This window comes from Pantherophis guttatus, chromosome 1 (assembly GCF_059756535.1).
Source record: "Pantherophis guttatus breed Tessera chromosome 1, ASM5975653v1, whole genome shotgun sequence".
In the NCBI taxonomy this organism is placed as follows: Eukaryota; Metazoa; Chordata; class Lepidosauria; order Squamata; family Colubridae; genus Pantherophis; species Pantherophis guttatus.
The window spans coordinates 252,665,108-252,687,906 of NC_142063.1; the positions used below are offsets into that span (position 1 = coordinate 252,665,108).

At 38.0% G+C, this 22,799-nt stretch overlaps 1 protein-coding gene across 1 annotated transcript; it reads right to left on the minus strand.

Annotated features, from left to right (window-relative positions):
* Positions 1-7,860: 7,860 nt before the first annotated feature.
* Positions 7,861-10,291, minus strand: CCDC185 (coiled-coil domain containing 185). Its single transcript, XM_034418713.3, has one exon. It carries the CDS (start codon positions 10,101-10,103, stop codon positions 8,022-8,024), a length of 2,082 nt encoding a protein of 693 aa, XP_034274604.2. The 5' UTR covers positions 10,104-10,291; the 3' UTR covers positions 7,861-8,021.
* Between the last annotated feature and the right edge of the window lie 12,508 nt (positions 10,292-22,799).

A 22,799-nucleotide genomic window follows, 5' to 3' on the forward strand; every position in this document is an offset into this window, starting at 1 on the left:
AAGAACAACATCATATTGCTAGAGTGTTATTTGTTTACAGCAATGGGGTTACCCTAAAGCCACATATAGCCATCAATTTTTCCAAAGCCTTTGGAAATCTGACAATCATTGTTGAAAATTGATAGTAGGTCCCTACTATTCTGAAGTACAAAACATTAAGCCCTGAAAAGTCTTACCATTGATAAAACACCAGGAAATTATATATCCACAAAATTGACTCATAAATGTTAATGTCTCCCATTCTCTCATCACCTTTATGATCCACAGCCATTTCTTGCCTTCTTCAATTCAGTTTCAACTTTGTCCTCCAGAGACTGGCTCATTTCCAACTTACAAATTCTATTGCTTGTCTCTGACTTAAAAGTCTAGCTACATCTATGAAAGGGCCTCCCTCACATCTTATAGAGCTGTATACTTACATAATATCTATCTTATCTGTAGCCACTAGCTGTTAGTAAAAGAATTGGAAACAGCCTGTCCTTGAATGCAAGAATTTCTTTGCTTTCATGCTTCATTGGTATTTTGTGTGCTGGTGAATAACTTTCCTTCAGCCTGTCTTTTGAAAGGACAGATTCAACTCCAGCATGAAGCATTGTAAACTGTCTGCATGGATAGAACATGACTGGCTGCCACCAATCATGGTGAACCTTATCCATTACATCATCATCAGACAAGGGTTAACCCTGACAACCCCACTCTTTCATGTCTGGGCAGTGTTTCTGTGATGAAGAATGGCTCAGAAAGTGATAGGAATAAAAATGATGACTCCCAGTTTGGTTGGTTGGTTGATTCTGAGAGGCAGTAGAATTGTTAAATATATTGCCTGTATGATAATAAGGAAAACTTAACTTGAAATGTTATATCCTAGATTCCAAAAGTAGTCATATATTTCATCTAGAAAAATGGACAGGAAAGTGACAAAAAGCAGTTAAACATTTATTCTACAATTTGTGTAAGAAAGAGAGAAAAATAGGATAAGTTATTTCACCATTCCTTTGTAGAAAAATTATTAGCAATTAATGGATAATAGTATCTAAGCCTCCCGTTAAAAGAAGACAGCTCCAAGTGCTATTAATTATTCATTTCTGTTATAATTCTGAGTATTAAAATGTTTTCCTGAAACCATTGTATGTACACATACATGCTAAAGCTACAAATCATTCAAAGCAATACTATAGTCATGGTAAAACCAATTCTGGCAAAAAGGTCTTCTCTTCCGTCAATGCAGGTGATGCTTGGAAAACTATGTTTTCCAAACATTGATTTAGCTGAATAGTGAGATTGGATGGGTTAGAACATAAAACATAGACTAATAGTGTTGGAAAGGACCTTGGAGGTCTTCTAGTCCAGCCCGCTGGTGAACCAGAAGACTCTACACCAGTCCAGAATAACAGAAAAACAGACTTGGAAGGGACCATCCTATTGGTTCTCTGTGAAGCTCCAAATGAGCTTGCATTGATATATTGATTGTGTACATGGTCACGATATTTCTCAATGAGCTTAGCCTTGGAAGATCCACTTCTTCACAGAACTGAAAGAGCTGATCTCAATGGAAGAGAATATAGTATATGTAGCTCAAGGTTGAACTGTGGAGTCCTTGGTGCTCTCTTGGTAGAACCAAACTCATAAAGTGCTGAAAACTCCTTAGGAAGAGCTGAGTTTCATGCAGCCCTTTTAAATTTTGCAAGGCTGTGTGTAATTCTTCCTTGTCATTGCTAACCTATTAACTTAAAGTTCAACAAGACAAAGGTATTACCAGAATGTAGCAAGAGCAAAGAAGTCTCTGATGTTGAAAGTCCCAAACGTGATAAATAAGTCATCCAGTTCCACTGAAGAAGAACACTTTTCTTATCAATTCTGCCTTCCAAAATAGTTAGAAGTAATTAAAAAGAGGTTAATTGTTTCAATGCTCCTGTAAAGCTAGAACAGTCAGCTGTGAATGTTTCATTAACAAATATCTACACAACTGTAGTAATCCTATAAATGAATAATGCCGGAAAAGAACCATAGCTTACTGGTCAAGCACAGATTCTGTGTCTAACATCTAGAGCCTTGACTGGAGAAAACATTTGTCTGAAATTGTGGAAAGTGACTGCCAGTAACCTGTACCAAATTATATGGAGTAATCATTTGACCAGGTATATATTTTTTAAAGCAGCACATTTTTCTTCAGTAGGTCTGCTGCTGCAGCAGCATATTCCAAGCTGCTTCTATATCAGTAGTAGAATCTAATCTTACATTTATAAAAAATAGTTTGCTTCAATCATTTCTCAAATTTCAATGGAATCATGGTGGATTTGAATAGGTCCTTAGGGTAAGAATTTAACACTTCTATCTGTATTGGAGGGGGGTGGGTGAGCTGTTTAAGGGACAGATAAAGGATGTCTCTGGGAGTCCAGTAGGTGACACTGCTTCACTGATGAGACCCAGAGAAAGCCCATTCTGTCCAATCTGATAGGATAGACAGGAATCAATTGGGGAGAAGTGATCCTACAAGTAACCTAGCCCCATGCCATGTAGGGCTCCAAAGGTGACCACAAGACTTTGAATTGTACCCATATGCCTATTAGGAAACAGCGCAGCTCAGATAGCAGCAAAATATGGGATGTGGCATTGTACTTGGGATCAAATGAAGCTTCCATATGTGTTTTCAAGGACAGTCAAGAACAGGAGTGGGGAATTATGGGCCCTTTTAAAAACTGTAAACTTTAACTCCTAGGATTCCTGAGCCAGCCATTCTTTAGGCATGCTGGCTCAGGAATTCTGGGAGTTGAAGTTCACAAATCGTAAAAGGGCCATAGTTCCCCACCCCTGAACTGTGTTGAAATAGTTGATGAACACGTCCCAATTTATGATTTTTTGCAGGCAAAAGACTTGTAAGCAAATCTTCTCAGTATGATTTACTAAGAGGCAAAGGATAGAGTTCCAAGAATTCTGACAATTGAACTATTTCCCATCTATGATTAATATACCCCAGTGTCCTTTATGGGGTTGATATTTTATTATCTGTCAGATTGTTTCCTGTGATTTGGTGAGATGGCTAGAACTTCAACTGATAATGGAGAAGATTGTATATGAATATTTATGTAATGGTCTTCTCGGTCTTTATCAGTACAGACACCAAGTCTTGTACTAAGTAGTTCTAAAAAAATCCTGGGAACAGAATAGAACAGTTCTGACAAAATGGCAATCTGCTAAGCAGAAGTTTGTTCGACATTCCATTTGTGACCCGTACAAAGATTTATGACTGTTTTGGATAAAAACATCGTAAACAGAAATTCTAATTACCACACTCTTGTTCCTCAAGTGTGTGTCCTGGCCAGACAACCTTTTTTTTAATCTCTATTCCCCAAAACTAGTGTCAGGCAATTCTGGGATTTGGAAATGGTGATTACCACAAAGGACAGACATTCAAAATGGGAACAGCATAACTACCCACATACGAAATGTTTTATTTGGGTTGGGGGGTTATTTCATAGACATATTTTCAATGAAAGGGGGGAAAGGGTCATGTCTCCCCTTTCTCTCTGTATGAATGTGTTTAGAAAGCAAAATAGCTCAAAAAATGTCCCAAAGGAAAAATAGGAACTATTGTTAACAATTGTAATATTTCACAATTATCTCTTTTTCACTTCATTTTAGGCCATATTTGATGTTTCCATAAGCAATAAAATAAAGCATTTAAGGAATATGTGTGAAACCATGACCTGTGAAATATAACCTTACTGTATATAAATTGAATGTCGTTCAGTTTTTGCTTTTTTGAATTTGTTGAAGGCCTAAAAAATCTTGAGTAGCCCTTGTTAACTATTAATAAATTCCATCTGTATTAATATAATGCAAAGCTGTATTAGCACTTGTATATTGTTTTTTTTTAAATTTAATATTCAAAAATATAGTGTGTTTCTGCCACAGCCCAGTAAGTATTATCTCTCAGGAAGACTTTTTTTTTCTTTAAAAAATATATAACAAAAATCGCATTAATTCAAAGGGTGAGATTTAGCATTTATCTGATTCTTCCAGGGGTGTCAATAGAATTTACAAATGCTTCACATGTTTGAACTGAGTCATTTTTCATAAAAATACAGTCCTAGACACATCCATAAAGTAGTAAATCCCTTTTAGACATAACATTGACTTCTGAATAAACAGACACAAAATTATTTGTATGTTGTTTGATTCATGTACATTGTAGGACCAGAATAAATTGCACTACTTACAAATCTCTCACTAACAGCTCTTTTGGAATTGGAAATAATTTTGTAACTCTTTAGTGCCCTCATCTGTTTCATTAGAGGAATGCTATATTTATAATACGAAGTTCCAATATAAATGCATCCCTATTCATACCAAATGACTTATTGGGAAGTGTTAGGTGCACAAAATAGTGTTCCTCATTTTCAATAACCCAAGCACTAGTAGTAAGATTTTTACATGACAAAATTACTCTGATCAAGTCTTGGAGGCTAAATGTGTGATGCTACTTTGGTCTACCTAATGAAGTTAACCCAGTAAATTGCTCACAATATAGAAGATCCTGCAGCACTCTACACAATTGTCACTTTTAACTAAATGCATTGATAAATCAGACTGCATGGCTGCCAGCCTAAAATGAAAATTTTGAATTGTTTCCTTCTGCTTTTCAACTTCTGTAAATCTCTATTCAACATGGGGGAAGATGGGCCTAAGAATTTATACAGATAGTAACAGATTATTACTACATATTACTAAACATCTACTCTAATTGAAGTATCTCATAAAATTGAAATATAAATTCTATGGACAAACTCAAATTGTGCATGTCTACTAATCAATTTATCAGATTACAAACTAAAAAAGGCTTTCAATTTGAACTGAAATCTAAGCCAGATATACTTCTAAGGTATAAGGTCTCCCACATATGCTTGATTAAGCATAAAAGGAAACACAGTAAAGCACAAAGCAGAAATCCAAATGTAATTAATTAATTAATGGCAAAATTGATTCAGTGGCTATAGAAATTGAATGAATGAATGAATAAATAATTCATGCCTAGAAAAAGAGATTGTTGCTATCCCAGTTGGTAACAGGCATATTTTGCATAAATGTCACAGAAGCCTGTAATGTCAATTATGAGCAAACCCAAATGATAAATATACTCTGAATCATTACAACCCTGTGTAGAAATTTATTATTTTCTCTACTCAAGAATTACCCACTCAGGGTGTTCTCAGGTTCAACTCTCTTGTTCTAGCCTTCCCCTTGCATAACTCCATATATGTCAAAAAATAGATGCTAGATGCAGAATTACAGTAAATCATAGTACTATATTTGGGAACTATCTCTGCAAGTAGGAGAAACCACTACCATAAAAGTTCTGTCTATTCTCAATCCATGAAGACAAAGGAAAAAAAATGGTATAGCTTAAATATATCAGAAATTGCTGATTAAGCATGATTGGTATATTTGCATTCAGCGGTTCTCTCCAAGATATGTACTGGCGCAACCATGAAAGATTTTGTCCAAAAACTAGATTGAAATGGGGTTGAAATCATCTTTGTTCACTAGGAAAACCTGCGGGGATACAGCATGAGTATGAGACTTCTCATACAGACAAAAATATGAGAGATCTGTTGCAAAAATAAGAGACAGATAGAAACTGTGTCTTTAACCAATGCATTCTGTAGGGAAAGAAACCAAAAAAAGGTACAAAAGGGTTTGAATTTAGTTCTATAAATAGGGCTTAGTCTTGATACATTGCTCTGCTGGAATTCTTTCACTATGGCTCTTTTTAAATTTTATTTTATTTTTTAGAAGTGTTTATCTGAAGTTGATTCTTCTGAGCTTATGGATCCAGTTATGCTTGTGGAGTCAAGTCTGACAATAACCCCCTTAAGCACATTACCAAAAAAGGCTATTTTGTGATGAGCTGTATTTGTAATAAATCTCTGGATTATTGGGATATAAAGAATCCAATGAAACAAGTTAAGTAAGTACTGTGGTTCAAGCTGATTTACTTCCATTGAGGTATACAGGAACTAATCTGCTGTATTACACCTAGTAATAATGCCAGAGCCAACAGTTGCAGCTTTATTTCTCCAGTCTCTTGATATTCCACCAAACAGCTGCTCAAGGAGCTATCTGAATACATAGGATCTCTTACAGGCATATGTTTTCTGCAGTTCTGCAGTTAATACGAACACAATTAAATAATAGTGTGGATAAAAGAAAGACTTTCCCATTTAAACCACTTCTCCCAGCAATATGAAATATCAGCAGATAAGAGAATTTTTTTCTATCACTGTCATAGGTCTTATGTATAATGTGTGGGTAACAGAGGAAGTAGTGTGTAAGCTAGAAACCCTGGTCACAATCATACTGCCTTTGGCCTTGATCATTAGTGAGGTTTTAACCTACCATCTACTGCTGCTTAAGGATCTCAGAAACAAAACATTGCCAATTCCTTTAGTTCAACATGAAGGTCATTTGTGCAATGTGGCCTCAAAATTATTATCTATTATTCTCTAATATTGAATAAGTATTAACTGGTATGTCTATCTAAGTCACTAATTTTTAAAAAAAACGCTATGTCAAAGCAAATCCAATCAATCTGTAATTCAGCTTTACAGCTACACTTGTTTATGATAAGAGAAATGAAATGAAGAACAAAAATTGTAAGGTCTATTTATTGCGCTAAGTCCTGGCAAATTCATTTTAAGCTCAACGTGCTTTGAAAAACTTTCTAACCACATTTTTATGAACACTTACAAGTGTTTCATGCGCTCATGTCTTTATTTTCTCCAGCCAATTTACCAAATATAGCCAATGCTTATTGGCAGATTAAATCTCAGAATATAAACATCAAATAATACAATTTCATATTTTTTTAGAAATGAACAGATTCTGGTCACGCTTTATTTTAAAATATCTTAAATGATAGATGGTTAGTGCCTATGTGGCTGCCATCAAAAATTTTATAAAATTATGAAAATTTACAAAATTAGCATTGACAATACAATGTCTGTCCTATACAATAGCCATACAATAATTTCTAATATAACAAAATAATACATTCATTATATCTGCTTAATCCCATGAAAGGCTCATAAACACCAAAGGAACAAATGGGATTTATGATTAACATATGGACTGCAAATTATTGCTTGGCTTATTTAGACATATATAAAAATAATGATTTGAAAAATATTACTGGAATGTTTTTCATTAAAATACTAGTACAGGTAGTCCTCGGCTTACAACCGTTCATTTAATGACTGTTCAAAGTTGCAATGGCACTGAAAAAAGTGACTTATGACCAGTTCTCACACTTATGACCATGACAGCATCTCTTCAGTCAATGATCAAAATTTGGGTCCTTTGCAACAGGTATATTTAGATAGTTGCAGCATCTTTGAGGTTCTGAGATTCTCACCACAACTTTTCTAGTGAGAGTCTGACAAGCAAAATCAATGGGGAAAACCAGATTCACTTAACAGCTCTAATGATTTGCTCAATAATCATGGCAAAAAGGTTGTAAAATGGAGAATGACTTACTTAACAACTATCTTATTAGCAACAGAAATTTGGGGCTCAATTGTGGTCATAAGTCGAGAACAATCTGTATTAATACTTGATTGGCCAAATGAATACCTTGAACTGAAATGTTTTAAATGTCACATTTGGTAAAACATAATTTTTAACTCAAACTGTCCATTATGAAATATAATTTTTTTAAAAAATCATTGTTACAGGAATTTTCAATCAAAATGTGTTGCATTAAGTCGTAGCTACATTCCATGTAGCATTAAGTTGTTCAAGGTAGTATGTGGGTAATGGTCAGTATTTTCTGTTCACAATAACATTACAAATGCACATCAGAGCTTTTTAGTGTATATTGTAAATTCCTTTAAACCACAGTACTTATCAGTCAAAGAGTAATTAAGGCTGAAATCACTTTAGTGTACAGCAATGCAGAGTTCTACAAAATGAATGCATTGCAACCATCTACTTTGGCAGAAGACAGTTTGTTTCCTTAAACTTCATTACAGGCCTCTTGGGCAATTTGCATTACGGTGGGCATCTAAAGCCATTGGATCAAATGTATTGTGGTTTATCATGTCTCTCATTTTGTCTCTAAGGCCATATGGGGCTCTGGCTATTCTCCTAGAGTCTTCAATAGCTGCATCCTTGTACCTTAGAAGCTGGTTGCTTTTCAGATCTTTTCTTCTTAAGGCTTCTTGCAATTCCCGTAGGTGGCATTTTTCATCATATTCGAGCTTCTGTTTACGGCAATGGTGGTTCCTTTCCTTGGCGCAATTAATTTCTTTTATATGTTGTACTCTGTCTTGCATATTTTTGCTCATGATTTCCCTGGCCTGCTGTATCTTCATCTCAGCTATTTGCAACAACATCTCCTTGCGCCTTCTCTTTTCCTCTTCTGTCTCTTTAGCTCTCGTCTTGGCTACTATGCCATGCTCTTCTTCCTTGTATGACTTTTCTTTTAGTTCTCTATTCCTTTCTTCAAGCAGCTGCTCCAGGATTTCCTGAGATCTCTGAAGCTTTTGTTCAATGCAAAGCCTCTTGTACAACTCATCAGCTTTGAGCTTGTCCTCAACTGGGTCTTTCATCTGCATGGGCTTGAGTTTCTTATAGTCATTCGGTTCTACCTTCCTCTTCTTCCTTTCCATTTCCTTTATAAGCCTCTTCTCCAGGGCCTGCAGCATCTTCTCTTTGTATGCATGAGAGTTCTGATCTTTGACATTTCGGTCCATCAACCGTTTATCCCAGACTTGCTTTTCCTGGCAACGTTTCCTATACTCAGCCTGAAGCCTGGCATTTTCAAATTTCTCTCTACGTCTACACTCCTGCTCTTTAGCTAGCTTTTTCCACTTCTTGTCACGCAACAAAATATCCCTCTCCCTAGCGGCCATTAGTTGCTCTTCCTCTAGCTTAGCCTTGGCTTTTCTTTGATCCCGGTCCCTCTGCCATTGGTCCACATTGTCTGCCAGCTGGTATTGCCTCTCCTTTTCCAACTTCGCTTTGTGCTTCTTCTCCTTCCGCCTCATCTTCTCCCAAGCCTCAGAGACCTGGAGCTGCCTATCCTTCATCTCTTCCTCCTCCTGATGCCTAGCTAACATCAAAGCAGCAAGCTTTTTGTCCCTTTCTGGAATCATGTCTTCATATCTCTTCTCAGTCAGATCGTGGAGGCTGACCTGAGCGTCTCCCTTCTTGGTCTTGTGGTGATTGTGGTGACGGTGATGATGTGAATTGGTGTTAGGGGGCAAATAAGCCATTGGGTCTTCCTCCTCATACTGTCTCAAGGAATGCATCAGGTCTACCAGGCTGGGGCTGCTGTCACAGGGCTCCTGCCAATCCCTTCTTTTGGGTTCCTTCTTCTCCAGCTTGGGAGAAGGTTTATGGTCGATCTGAGTGAAGGAAAAAGACGACGGGCAAATTGACGGTGGCTTGCTGACGTCGGTGGGAAAATCCGTGCCATATTCTAGAGCTCTAGTCACAGGACTGGCCCACTGGTCGTCCCGGAGCAGCTCCTCCACCCGGGTGCACCTGCCTGTCGGAGAGCGTCCGGGCAGCTCGTGGTGGGGCTGGAAATCTCCGCCGTAGAGAGTGGTACAAGAAGTGGTGCAAGGAGTAGCGCAGCCCTCGCCGGCCGGAGCGAGGTAATGGTGCTGTTGGGGCAAGGTGGGGCGGCGCAGACGGGCCGAAGCGGCGGTGGCGAGGGCCGGAGCCTTAGCGTGCGGGAGCGAAGCGCCCCTGTACTTGCCTTTCCGCGGCATCAGCATTCCGCCTTCGTCGTGGTACATTTGCGCCAGCTGGAGGCGCCCAAGGCAGCCCTCGCCTCCCGCCGCTTCGGGCTCGGAACTGTAAGCCGCGTCCGGGAAGCATTGCGGCGGAGAGAAGCGCCCGGGGCTGATTCTCCGGCGCGTCATCTCTTGCTGGGTCTCGCTGCCCGACAGACTACAGCAGGACACGACGGGCGGCTTCTTCCGGCCCTTGCTGGTGTTGGGCGCGCCTCTATCGCTCGGGGAGACGCGCCACCTGCTCTCCGCCCCAAGACACTGCCCCGACCCGCGCCGCGGCCGACGCCGCTGCTGTTGCCGCTTCATGGCCGAAGTGGCCTGCCCGCTGGTCACGCAGCGCCTTGCGCAGCACAGTGAAATTCAGCGCGCGTCACAATGGGGGAGACGGGGTCCGTCCTCCTCCCAGAGCCCATTACGACGCGGGGCCGCAATGCGACTCTGCCCCACTCGCCCGTAGCTGGCCCTGCTTTCTCTTCTGCCGAAGGAAAAAAAGGGCGGCGCGACGCGCGAGGGTTCCAGGCTCTAGAAGTGAGCTAGAACCAGACGTTTTGGTGGCGCAGTGCCACTCCAGATCCCAGCAGAACTGCAACTTCCCACAAGATGAGTGGAATGGGACACTGGAGTGCCACCTGGAATCCCATCTCTTGTTAGATCAGAAGCCCGTGTATTTTGATTCAAATGCAAACTGGAACGCCACAAGCTCACTTATGAATTTTCATTCAATATGGCTATTCTTCCAGAAAGAATAGGGCAGGCCATGAGAGAAAGTGTCACCGGGGCTTTGGTGAAACAACTTAGTTGCCTGAAACTTTGCCTCTTCACAAAAAATGGCTCCTAGGGTAAATGTTACAAGATATAAAGCAAATAAATAGGATGTTTCTAAAAGGCATAGCTGAAGAATTTCGGTATAAGTAGAGGTCAGATATGAATTCCTCACAACACTTAATGCTATTTAGCTTTTAGAAAGGGGATATGATGGAATTTTTCAAATATATCACATAGAAGTGTTTTATTTTTTTCTATTTCTTAATGCAAGACATGTACTTGTATATGTACTTGTTTCAGGTTACAGGAAGGCAGATCCTGACAGTGGTTCAACTTAGACGCGAGGGCCACCCTTCATGAGATATAATGCACCTGACTTTCAATATGCTCAGACAGGGTCAACACCTCTGGGATGTTTAATTTGGATTTTTGCACTGCCCAGACAGATGGATTTGAAGGCCTCACTAGCTCATCTGTCTCTATGCTTCTAATTTACACTGTTTCAGCATCACTTTACCTACTGAACAGTTTCAAGGCTGTACTCTTGCATAATAATAAAATAGCTGAATTGAGTTTTCTGATAAATCAATCTTGCTATGTTCAGTAAGAATCCCTGGTTACAATTTCTTCACTGGCACTGGCTATATTCACCACTGATGCTGGCTACTATTTTATCCACGATTTCTTGAATAAGCCACAATTTTGAGTGAGCCCAAACCATAATGATTAAGCTCATACAACATACTGAGCCATAATCAAACAAAATATTTATAATTTAGCACTATCTGTAAACCTAGTCAGTTCTTTCATGTAAGATATTTATATGCGAATCTCAAAATGAACAATCAAAGAAAGACAAAAATGAATAGCAAATTATATAGCAAGTCATTCATACAAATGACTGTTTGGTCTGAATAATAGGTAACATTTTGTGCATCCCTGTATACTGTGCATATAAACGGGGTAGATCTAAAGAAGGGTATATATACACGATTACAGAAATGTCAGGAAAATTAAAGCTCAGAATGAACTGAGATGTGCAAAGTACATGTGTATACATGTGATATGCATATTCATGATTTGGGGTTTTTTATGCCTTCAAGTCAGTTTTTATATCTGGTGATTATTTGGATAGATCCCTGCCATTTTCTTGGTAGTATTTGCCCTTGCCTGCTTAGGTGAGGGAGGGAGGGAGAGATTAGTTCAACAACAAGACTAGAACTTGCAGCCTCCTGACTTCTAGTCTAGTGTCTTTAATCACTACCCAAAACTGGCTCTCTAACAATGGATATGTGTTTTTAAAGAAGAAGAGAAGATTTCTATTCAACTTTAATATATTATCTGCTCAATGGAGACAACAAAATGCTATCAAGCAACAAAGAGAAGGCAGAATTACTAAATTCCTATTTTGGCTCTGTCTTCTCCAACCAGAGGGTAGGCATTCCACCAAGTAATTGTGAAGAGTGGGACATATGATTGATGCTTATATATCTCTTGGTTACGGAAGATTTATGTTTCTGTCTTCAGGGCCAGATGAATTATATCCTAGAAACCTGCTGCTGGTTTGACCAAATCTTTAGCCTTCCTTCCTTCTATTGCAACATTGATTATAACTTGATTGCCTCCACCAGAGGAAGTGTTCAGTTCCCTCCTTCATAGTGTCACACCTGTCCCCATTCCTTCCTTTCACCTTTCAACAGGCTCTTTGCTGGAGACTTAATGGCTTTGAAACTGAGCAGTTGTGGATTGTTTATACAAATGGTATTTTTGCTCTGGGAACCTTTGCCTGTCAGCTTAACTCTACCAGGAAAGGAGAATGCTTATCATGTGGCAGAGAACATAAAATTGGTGAAATACCTACTATCCAAGAAGACAGGAACAACTTCCGAGAATCCTAATAGATTTTTAAAAAAGCATTTATTTATTAAAATGATTTGTGTGCTGTTTACTCTAATTACTCTAAGTGCAGAGTTATATTAAAACATCTACAAAATCCATTAACTATAATATCTTCCAATTTTTTAAAATGCCATCTTTCATTAAAGCGTACTTTCCCAAAGCCCTGCAAATGATGAAGTGGCTGTGCCATAAGACAAATGACTGAATTAGTGACATTATATGGCAGAAGGGAACTGATGTGGTATAATGATTAAGACATTGGGCTGGAATCAGGGAATCCCTCCTTAGTCATGAAAACCAATTGGAGGTATCTTTTGAATCTCAGTGTTCCTAACTGACTGAGTGTGGGGAAGGTAGAAGGGAACCTGGTAGAAAATCTAACAAATAATAATAATCCATTCTACTCTTATATGTGAAAATCTCTGTCAAATAGTGGGTACATTTAACTTTTCCCACAAATCAGGGATTTTTGTGAGTGTGCAAAGGCACCTGTGAGCATATCCTGTGTATATAGGATAATTAAAAACTCATGAATTGACAACATAATGCAAAAAACAGTAACACCTCAGGATCATCTGGTAATTTAATACACAAATATGTGATACATATCACACAATTTCATCCTGCTTAGTGATGAGTAAACAAAACTTAAAGTTACTGGAGGGACAAGTGCTCACAAGCAGAGTTTGCCAGCACTTGGAGGAATGTTTTTGCTATTTTTGTTTCCGAACCCTGGATTATTTCATTAGCTAAACATGTTACAAAAATTGGTTCCTTCCGTAACAATTTCCAATAATTGGAAGTTCAGCAAAATACAGGTGTGTTGTAAAAAGAGAGTGATGGTTACATACAGATGATACCTAACAAATAATCTGCACTTCAGCAATTTTTATTCATTTCATGGGATTGGCTGAAGAATTCTAAACTCCATGATTCTGGAGGACCATACAATTAATTTATACACCTCACTACACAAAAACCCTAACTCTTCCACCATACTGATGAGACTTGTTGATCTTTTTACCATTAAAGCTAATGCAGCTAACACAGCTACGGTAAATTAGTGCTGTAAAAAAACCTCCAGTGTTAGGCAAAAGTTTCTTTAGAGCAAAGGATTAGCCTCTATAAAGAGAGGTATCAGTCCTTTTTGTTTACTTTTGTGACTTTTTGGCAATTTGCGGAGAATTTTAGCCATTTTTATTTCATTAAACTAACATTATTACCTTAGATATGGATGTCAGTTACTACTCCTACAACTTGTTATTTTCCCATTATACTGAAGAGTGGAATGTTCCTGTTGATTTAAGTCCTTTTTCCCCTCACATCTTTTCTTCTTTTTGTCTAATCGTCTGTATCTATTTGTTCAATTTCACTTCTGAAATCTAATTTTCACCCAGCAGTTCTGTGTATCGTGTGGTCTGCTTGTTCAGTTTTGCATTAAAATTGTAAATCAAAAGCAAAGAAAACACTTTTTGGGGTGAATAAGAAGGAAATATTTTCTAGAGGCTTCAGAAGAGAGCACTAAGGAGTCAATTAAAGATAATACATTTTGGGGAAAATTGGTCAATTTTCTCAATTCTCTATCCTGGAAATTTTAGTTAAATCACAGCATAGTTTTTGAGTATATTATGTTTACTCTTTCATGTTTTTTTTTCTAATGAAATTTCATTCTAAGAAAAATGAGATTGTACTGTGCATTTTTTTAAATGACACAACTTCTAAAAAAAACCTCCAGTAGTATCAAAAGTGAGCCTTTAGTTACACAGTTTTTCTCCTCATTCCATAGCTTCCTCATACATTTTTGGGGGGGGGGGGAAAGGAAGGACAGTCAGTGCCATCTGCAGCCTTGCAACAGTTGTCTGTGAAACTACATATGTTACCCTAGCATGTTTTCTCTCCTAAATTAAAGACTTTTGAATTTAGCCCTGGAAGCAAGAGCTTATGTAGCTCTGGCAGAGATTTTTCAAGCATTAATGTCTAAAGAAAGTAGTGTCAAAGAATGAGAGCATTCAGACAATGTCGGCACATCTTAGAATTGCCATGGTTGAAACATTGATGTAGACTCTTTCCATCCTCTATAAACACAACTGTATCTTTTGTTGGTTAGTATTTGTATTCTAATATTAAAAGATTTATTTAAAAAAAACTTCAAGTGGCTATCAGCCTGGACAATATAAACAACAATCCCAAATTGATCTTGGAATATTTATTTGGAGGTATGACCAATTTACGACCAAATTGAGCCAACATTTCTGTTAGGTGAGATATTTGTTAAGTTAGTTTTGTCCCATTTTACAACTTTTCTTGCCACAGTTATTAAGTGAATCACTGCAATTGATAAGTTAGTAGTCCAGTTGTTCAATGAACCTGAAACCTTCCCAACTGACTTTGCTTGTCAGAAGGTCGCAAAAAGGGATCAAATGACTTGGGACACAGCAACAGTCATAAATATGAACCAGTTGCTAAGCATCTCAAATTTGATCATGCGATCATGGGGAAGTAACAAAGGTCGTAACTGTGAAAAATGGTCATAAGTCACATTTTTCAGTGTCGTAACTTTGACAGTCCTTCCTTCCTTCCTTCCTTCCTTCCTTCCTTCCTTCCTTCCTTCCTTCCCTCCCTCCCTCCCTCCCTCCCTCCCTCCCTCCTAACTTATTTCAAAGCAACTCTGGGCAGCTTACAACATGAAAACATTAAAAATCACTAAATATAAATATACCCAATAAAATCACAATATAAACAGAATTAAAGGGAAAGAGGAAATGAAGAAAAAGAAGAAAAAATGGGAAGGGAGCAAGGAAGGAAAAATAAGTAAAGGGGAAGAAAAGACATTAGAATGAAGAGGGAAGGAAAAGGAAGGAAGGAAGGAAGGAAGGAAGGAAGGAAGGAAGGAAGGAAGGAAGGAAGGAAGGAGTATAATGGAAGTAGGGAGTGTCTGAGGGAAGTCTTGCCTTAGTGCTTGGCCACCACAGATGCCCCCCCCGACACAAGTCCCGTGTCACGCCCACCATGGCTATGCTCACCCATGGCCACGGCCACCCCAGCCCTCTGAGGTCAAACACAACCCTGATGCGGTCCTCAATGAAATTGAGCTTGACAACCCTGTTCTAGACATTTAATTCAGGACACTTGAAGGAATAGATTTTACATGTTTAGCAGGATCCTTATAGTTGTAGAAATCGTAATGTTGTGAAATGAAAGTAGAGGCTTAAAGGATGCTTTAGCAAAGACCTGGCTTCCAGGATTGAGGGCAAAATAAATAAATAAAAAATAAATAAATAAAAATAAAATTAAATAAATAAATAAATAAATAAAATTATACTAAATTGATTAATCTCATCACACTTTGATGAGTCATATTTCTTTAAATTATAGTTTGTTGGCATAAAGTTGTGACATAAACCATGGTTTACAAATCATATCAAAACTTGCCTGCTGAAGTCTAAATGTGAAATCATTAAATCTTGAGAGGATAAAGACAGAGCAGGATCTAATTATCTTACTGCACTAAGAATGATTATACAGGATACATCACAAACAGACACATGGCACTCCCTTCTGTTCAGTGTAGCATTTCTTCTAAATCTATCTTGGCAGTCAGTAAGTTTAATGATTGGTATATGATTGACAAGGCCGTATGTTATCGTGCGTTAGTACTAATTCTCTGGTCTGACACCTCCTTCTCTTCTGAATGTTAATGACGTGAAGTTTGTCCCAGCAGAATGAATGAAAAGGATATCAGTCTCCCAAGGCTTTATGCAGATGTTAGGATGTGACAGCTGCATTTGCCTAAGAGAGAACTCAACAGTTACAAGGCCATCTGGTCATAGAGCAATACACTTTAAATTATCCAGCTACATGTTTGAGAAATATATAGTGAATAGGGCGAAGTATTCTCTGGATACTGGATGTGGGCCATGCTTCGCTCTGCCTATAAGAAAAGAATGTGTAGGTTAGAAATGGGAACTGCATAGGTCAAAGAGATTTCTTAATATGGTCAGAGAGGTATCATTGTTTCAAAAAAACAAAAACAAAAAACCCAACACCCAGTGAGCCTGATATTGTTTATGGCCAGTTGTTTTCTCTCAACCACCTCAAAGATTTGTTGTTGTGGGAAAAATAGGAGGAGGAAGATGTATTGGATATATTCACTGCTTTGAGTTATTTGTAAAAATAATGAAGATGGGGATAAATAAGTACAAATAATTAAAATAAAAAATAAAGGCATGGTTTTTGAGAACAATTAACCAGTGGAACAGCTTGCCTTCCGAAATCGTGGGCCCTCCATCACTGGAGGTTTCTAAAAAGAGACTAGACAATCCCTTATCTGAAATGGTCTAGGTTCTCCTGCTTGAGCAGGGGGCAGGACTAGAAGAAGACCTCCAGGGTCCCTTCCAGATTCTATTCTATTCTATTCTATTCTATTCTGTTCTGTTCTGTTCTGTTCTATTCTATTCTATTCTATTCTATTCTATTCTATTCTATTCTATTCTATTCTATTCTATTCTATTCTATTCTATTCTATTCTATTCTATTCTATTCCATTCCACTCCACTCCACTCCACTCCACTCCACTCCACTCCACTCCACTCCACTCCACTCCACTCCACCCCATTCTTTCTCTCACAGCCTAGTATGTATGCAGTATTGACTTATTCATTAGATTTCTATCCCATCTCTACTCATAATGCTGACAATAGTAAACATTCCCTTCTTGATACAGCTAGTGTCAAGGTAGTATGAGCAGACAGACCCAAAAGCTTTTCCAGAAGAACTCCGGTCATTTCCCTTATGCCAATTGTAATGGAAAGTAGGAATCACCTTAAGGAAGAGGAAGAAAAGGGGCAACCAACACACAATCAGATAAAATAAATTTGAGTCCAAAGCAGAAATGTAATTTGAGAAAATGTCTCTGACTTGACTGCCCGTAGTTCTCACAAAGTTAAAGGGAAGGAAGGGGAAAGCATACACAGACTTGCAAGATTCTTTTTCTGTTACCTTATAATAAAAGGAGTATTATTATTCATAACTTTGGCTTCCTAGTCTAGTCTGCCTCGAAGGTTGACAGCCAATGTCAAAGGTGCTGTTAGTCCTGGGGCATGGAGGCAAGGAGAGATGGTGAGATAAAAAGACTCCTTGTGAAAAAGGCAGATCTAATCCAGTCCCCTCCAGGTATACTTTCTTAAGGTAGCAATATGCCTCTCTTCTTCCACTGAGATTCTGGTTTGAAATGTCAAGCAGTGTAAAGAAGGAGAAGGCAGGATTGATACCCACATCCTATAAATAGCATTATATTAGATCACTTTAGAAAGGTAGAAACTATCTCTTCTTTATGGTCTGCACCAGTGGTGGGTTGCCCCTGGTTCAAACCGGTTCACAAGAACCGGTAGTAAAACTGGCGGGAGGCCCCACCCACCACCCCAGATGTCATCATCAGTGTTCTGCGCATGCACGCGATCCCATTGCAAACTGGTATTAAAGGTAAGTAGAACCCACCCCTGGTCTGCACCCACTAGACATCCAGGTTGCTAGGAATGTGTTGCTGGCAGACAAGTCGTATCTGTATGCTTTTCGATAGAATCATGCCATAAATCACAGGAGAAGCAGTTAGGAGAGTTTTCACCAACTTCTCCAACCATTTATGGTTTGCATGGACCAGGAGGCATTATATCAATGACTCATGCCTTTATCACCAGTGGGGCTACTGCAATGTACTCTATATGAACCTGCCTTTGAACATAAAGTGGAAGCTGCAACAGATACAAAATGCAGAATCCAGATAGTTGGCAGATAGGAGGATTGGGAATTTTAGCATCAGAGGGAGATGAAAGTGGATGAGAGGTGTGGAGGGATACACTTTTTCTGTACAGAAGACCTGTCAACAATTTTTTTTAGGCATCATTGGAAACAAAGCGCAGGCAGGCTCTTTAGCAGCAGCTAACACATTTCTACACCAAAGTGTGGGCTGAGAGGATATTCTCCTTAGTTGTGGGAGTTGAAGGCAGCACACAAGGCACAGAAAGAGAGGCTTACTTTAAGTTTTCTGAGGATGTGAAGAAGATGTCCAGTTGATCTCTCAATTGTATAATGATACTTGATGTGGCAAGATCTGACCAGGGATGCCTAGGAATGCTGTAGTGCCCAATAAATCAGCATTCGAAACATGGGGGTCTTCAATATGGCAAGTGATCACATCATCACCTACCCTTGGATACAAAGCATCAACCTCCAGCTGCTAGGAAGTCCAAGCTGAGGATGCAGCAGTTCTTCAAAAGAGATTAGAAAGTAAGGTTTGCAAATTTAGTATCCTTTAAAAAAGCTCCACGGCAGTTATGAGCAAAATCCCATTATCTCCCAGTGCTGAAAGTAATGGAAAACTGCTGTCCCATACTCTCCAAGTCAGAATCAGCCGTCCAGAGCACATATGAACAACCTCCTGTCTTCTCCTAATCTGGAAAGGTTCCAAGGAAGCAGTCTTCTTCTGAGTTCTTCATTCTTTGCCACAGTGGCCAGCTCCACTTTCACAAAGTTGTCTTCAGTTCACCATACCTCCTTCAGAAGCTTTGGGTTCCAATGCTCTCTGTTATAGTCTCCGATCTAATCTTTTATCAGAAAGAATCTTGAATATGTTCAAACTGCATCTTGCTTCCTTTCAATTTTGAATTTAAACCAAATTGTGTCACATTTGAATCTCACAGTTTCAACCTGTGTTTTAGTTGATTAGCATGACTCAAGAAATGAGCCACTTTAATTCATTAGACCTGCCTTTTCAGCTATAGGTGGCACCATGTCCAGAACCAACAATCTGTCAGATATACTTATTTGTTCTTACAAATCAAATTATTTTCCTCAATATTTATTTATCCTAGGTTATTCTGTATTTATTTAGAAGGAATTTAGAAGGGGAAGGAACACATTTTAGGTTGCAAATACAGTATATCGGCAGGGGTATATATATATATACTCATAGATAGACGAATCTTAACACCATATATAAAAGATAGACCAAACATTAATCAAAAAAATCCCAACCAAATCATATTCAAACCAGCCACAAAGATGAAGCCCTGCCACCTAGTGGAGAAAAACCAACCATACACCCGAAGCCAAGCCAATAAACACATACTGGGACTCCCAACCAATCAGAATGAAAAGGTGGAGCCATCCCAGAATACCAGCACCAGATTTGAAATACCAACGACAGTTAGTGCAAAAGACTACTAACATAAGCCTGATGATGGCAGATGGGATTCTGTCGAAACGTCGCTTCTACCCTTTTAGGGATATATCCACAATTACACGGGAAGAAACCCGAAATATTAACTACACACACACACACACACATATATATATATTTGTTTTCTGAGGTTTTCGCGGGGGTCTGTATGTAGGTCTTTGGTTATTCGGGTTTTCTCCCGCGTAAAAGTTTCTGGGTCAGAAACTTGATGCCCTCCAAATGTCTTTGGACTGCAGTTCCAGAATGCCCACTCAAAATGTCTGAAGGCTCAACACAAATGGAAGAAGCCAAATTGGGAACAGTTGTCATAGATTGCATCTTCATTTCAGAAATGCTCTGTTTACTTCAAGAAAATGAAGAAGGGGAAAAATCTCCAGCCATTCTGAGGTGCTCATTTTTCTTTCAATATGTATGTTATATTTATGTTCTGTTGCCTTTTGTTTGATGAATGTGAGCATAGTTTTATTGATGTCTTTTTATCATTTATACTCTTGGAAGAAGCACATCTTCTAAATCAGTTTGATATTGCAACTGTCATCAAACATGTAATGATTTTCCAACCCTTCCATCTTGAAGTTATATGAAGAGAAGATTTATTCATTTCTCGGGGCAATATTATTTGCCCGGTGGCAAAGACAAGTTTTAAATAACCGGGATAACAGCAAAATCAAAGAATCTAGAAGCTTCATTAATTGACATACAAAGCCATTAATTTTTATAATGCCCTGTACATTATTGTTGCTATTATTTTCCTTTTGGGATCCTAATGACCACTTTAAAAAAAATTACTACTCTAGCACATTCAGAAAAGTGATACATTTCTTCTACATTGCACTTTGTAATCATTACTGAAAATGACTTTTTTAAAAATACCCACCAGACTATACGGACCATTGCTTCAGTCCTGAATTAATATGGATCTTCCCAGAGAGATGGATTATTTTCAGGTTTTATTTAACAGGCTATGCCCAGACAAGAGACATATTTTACATTAAAATGTTGGTTTCTGATTTTGTTTTTGTATCTTGTAGAACTGCAATATTGATTACGCATAGTTTTTGTTAGTGTTCAAAATAAATACACCATGATTTCATGACAGTAGGAAGGTCATGACTGAGTGAATCTCTGCATATTTGAACTCATCCTCTCTTCTTTCCATTCTTTCCTTGTTCACTCAGTTCAATACTATGGCACAGGTATGCAATGGTTGAAATTTTGGCACAACAAATATTCCTAGGTCAGCATACTCATCATAAGATCACAATTCCTGAATTTCTTTTTTTAACGAGGAATAAAGGATGTTATTCAGAATGTAATCTTTCACAACAGGATTTAAGAGCTCAGCAAAAACAATGTCTACAAGCTTTGTTCCAAGAGAACACATATTAGATCAGTGTTTCTCAACTTTGGCAATTGAAGTTGTGTGAAAGTCCACACATCTTCAAGTTGCCAAGGTTGAGAGAGACTGGTTTAGATATTGTTTACTACAAGATTTGCCCTTTTTTTAACTATCTGCTTCTCTTTCTCAAAAGGTATGTTGTTATATAGTCAGATAGTCATAGAATATTCTTTTTTAAAAAATATACACACTATTTATTTTCAGGTAGCTAATTCCATATTTCAAGGCAAATATGAAATTCTCAAGCTCCATGATTTTCTTATGATTGACTGTAACCTTGTTGCTGGTATCCTTATGATTTATATTGACTAATATGATTTGATTGCTTATTTGTTCCCTATGACTATCATAAAGTGTTGTACCTTATGATTCTTGACAAAAGTATCTTTTCTTTTATGTACACTGAGAGCGTATGCACCAAGACAAATTCCTTGTGTGTCACTTGGCCAATAAAGAATTCTATTCTATTCTATTCTATTCTATTCTATTCTATTCTATTCTATTCTATTCTATTCTATTCTATTCTATTCTATTCTATTCTCACAAATGGGCATTTGTAAAATGCATTTCTATGCCTTTGGTTGATTTATTGATTATATGCAATCAAGTTGGTAGTGACTGTTAGGGATTACACAAATAGACTTTCTCCAGGATAAAGGCCTGTTGCAATTTGGCCTTTCAAGTTTCTCAAAATTACTGCCACTGTTGCTCTAATTGAGTTCATCCACTTTTCACTGTTGGTTGTCCTTTTCTCTTTCCTTCCATCTTTTTCATCATGATAGGTTTTTCAGTGGAGCTGGTCTTTTTATTATGTGTTATTATGACAAATTGAACCTGGTTATTTGTGTGTCATGTGAGAAATCTCGATTGATTTGTTCTGAATCTATGCATTTGCTTTCTTGGTTGTCTATTGTCCCATTTCTATACATGTCTTAGGAAAATGCTCCTTCTTGTTTGAATATTAAGGATGAAAAAAGATAGCCAGGCACTAAGCATGAAACCACTTTCAAAAAGGTTTTGAAATCTGGGAAATCTGATGTAGTTAAATAAATATGATGTACATACAGAAGTGTGTGAAACACCCACAGACTTCCCCACAATGTTTTGGTTTGGGGAGAGGAGATTGGATATCACACATAAACCAATATGGAAGCCAATCTCCCTTCCCCTCCCAAATTCCTTTGGGACAAAACAATAGTGAACATCTTTAACAATGTAATTCTTACCTTCAGAGAACCGAGCTTCTGATCTTTTATGTAAACCAGTTATCTATGTCAACAGGAAAAATATTTGCTGAAAACTAAGGATTTCATCTGGCTGCTCCTTGAAATGAATATAATAAACTCTGAACTTTAAACAGTCTTACTTGGAAGAAGGCATCAATTCATGACACTGTGAAACAGAAAAGTGTAGATTCTTAAATTTACAAGTTTACTTCCAAAATAAGTTAATGCTAGGATAAATATAATTTCTTTTTCTAGGATTGGAGTTATATTTCCACTCTGGTATTCTGCATTTTCAGTCTTCACATGCATTTTTACTTTATAGCACTAGCACTTAGATTTATATACAGCTCCATAGTGCTTTATTGCACTCTCTGAGCAGTTTACAATGTCAACATGTTGCCCCCAACAATCTGGGCCCACATTTTACCAAACTTGGAAGGATGGAAGTTTGAGTCAACCTTGAGCTGCTCAGCATT

Excerpts from the sequence above, each read along its gene's own strand:
- CCDC185 (XM_034418713.3), bottom strand. The coding sequence starts at position 10,103 with ATGAAGCGGCAACAGCAGCGGCGTCGGCCGCGGCGCGGGTCGGGGCAG.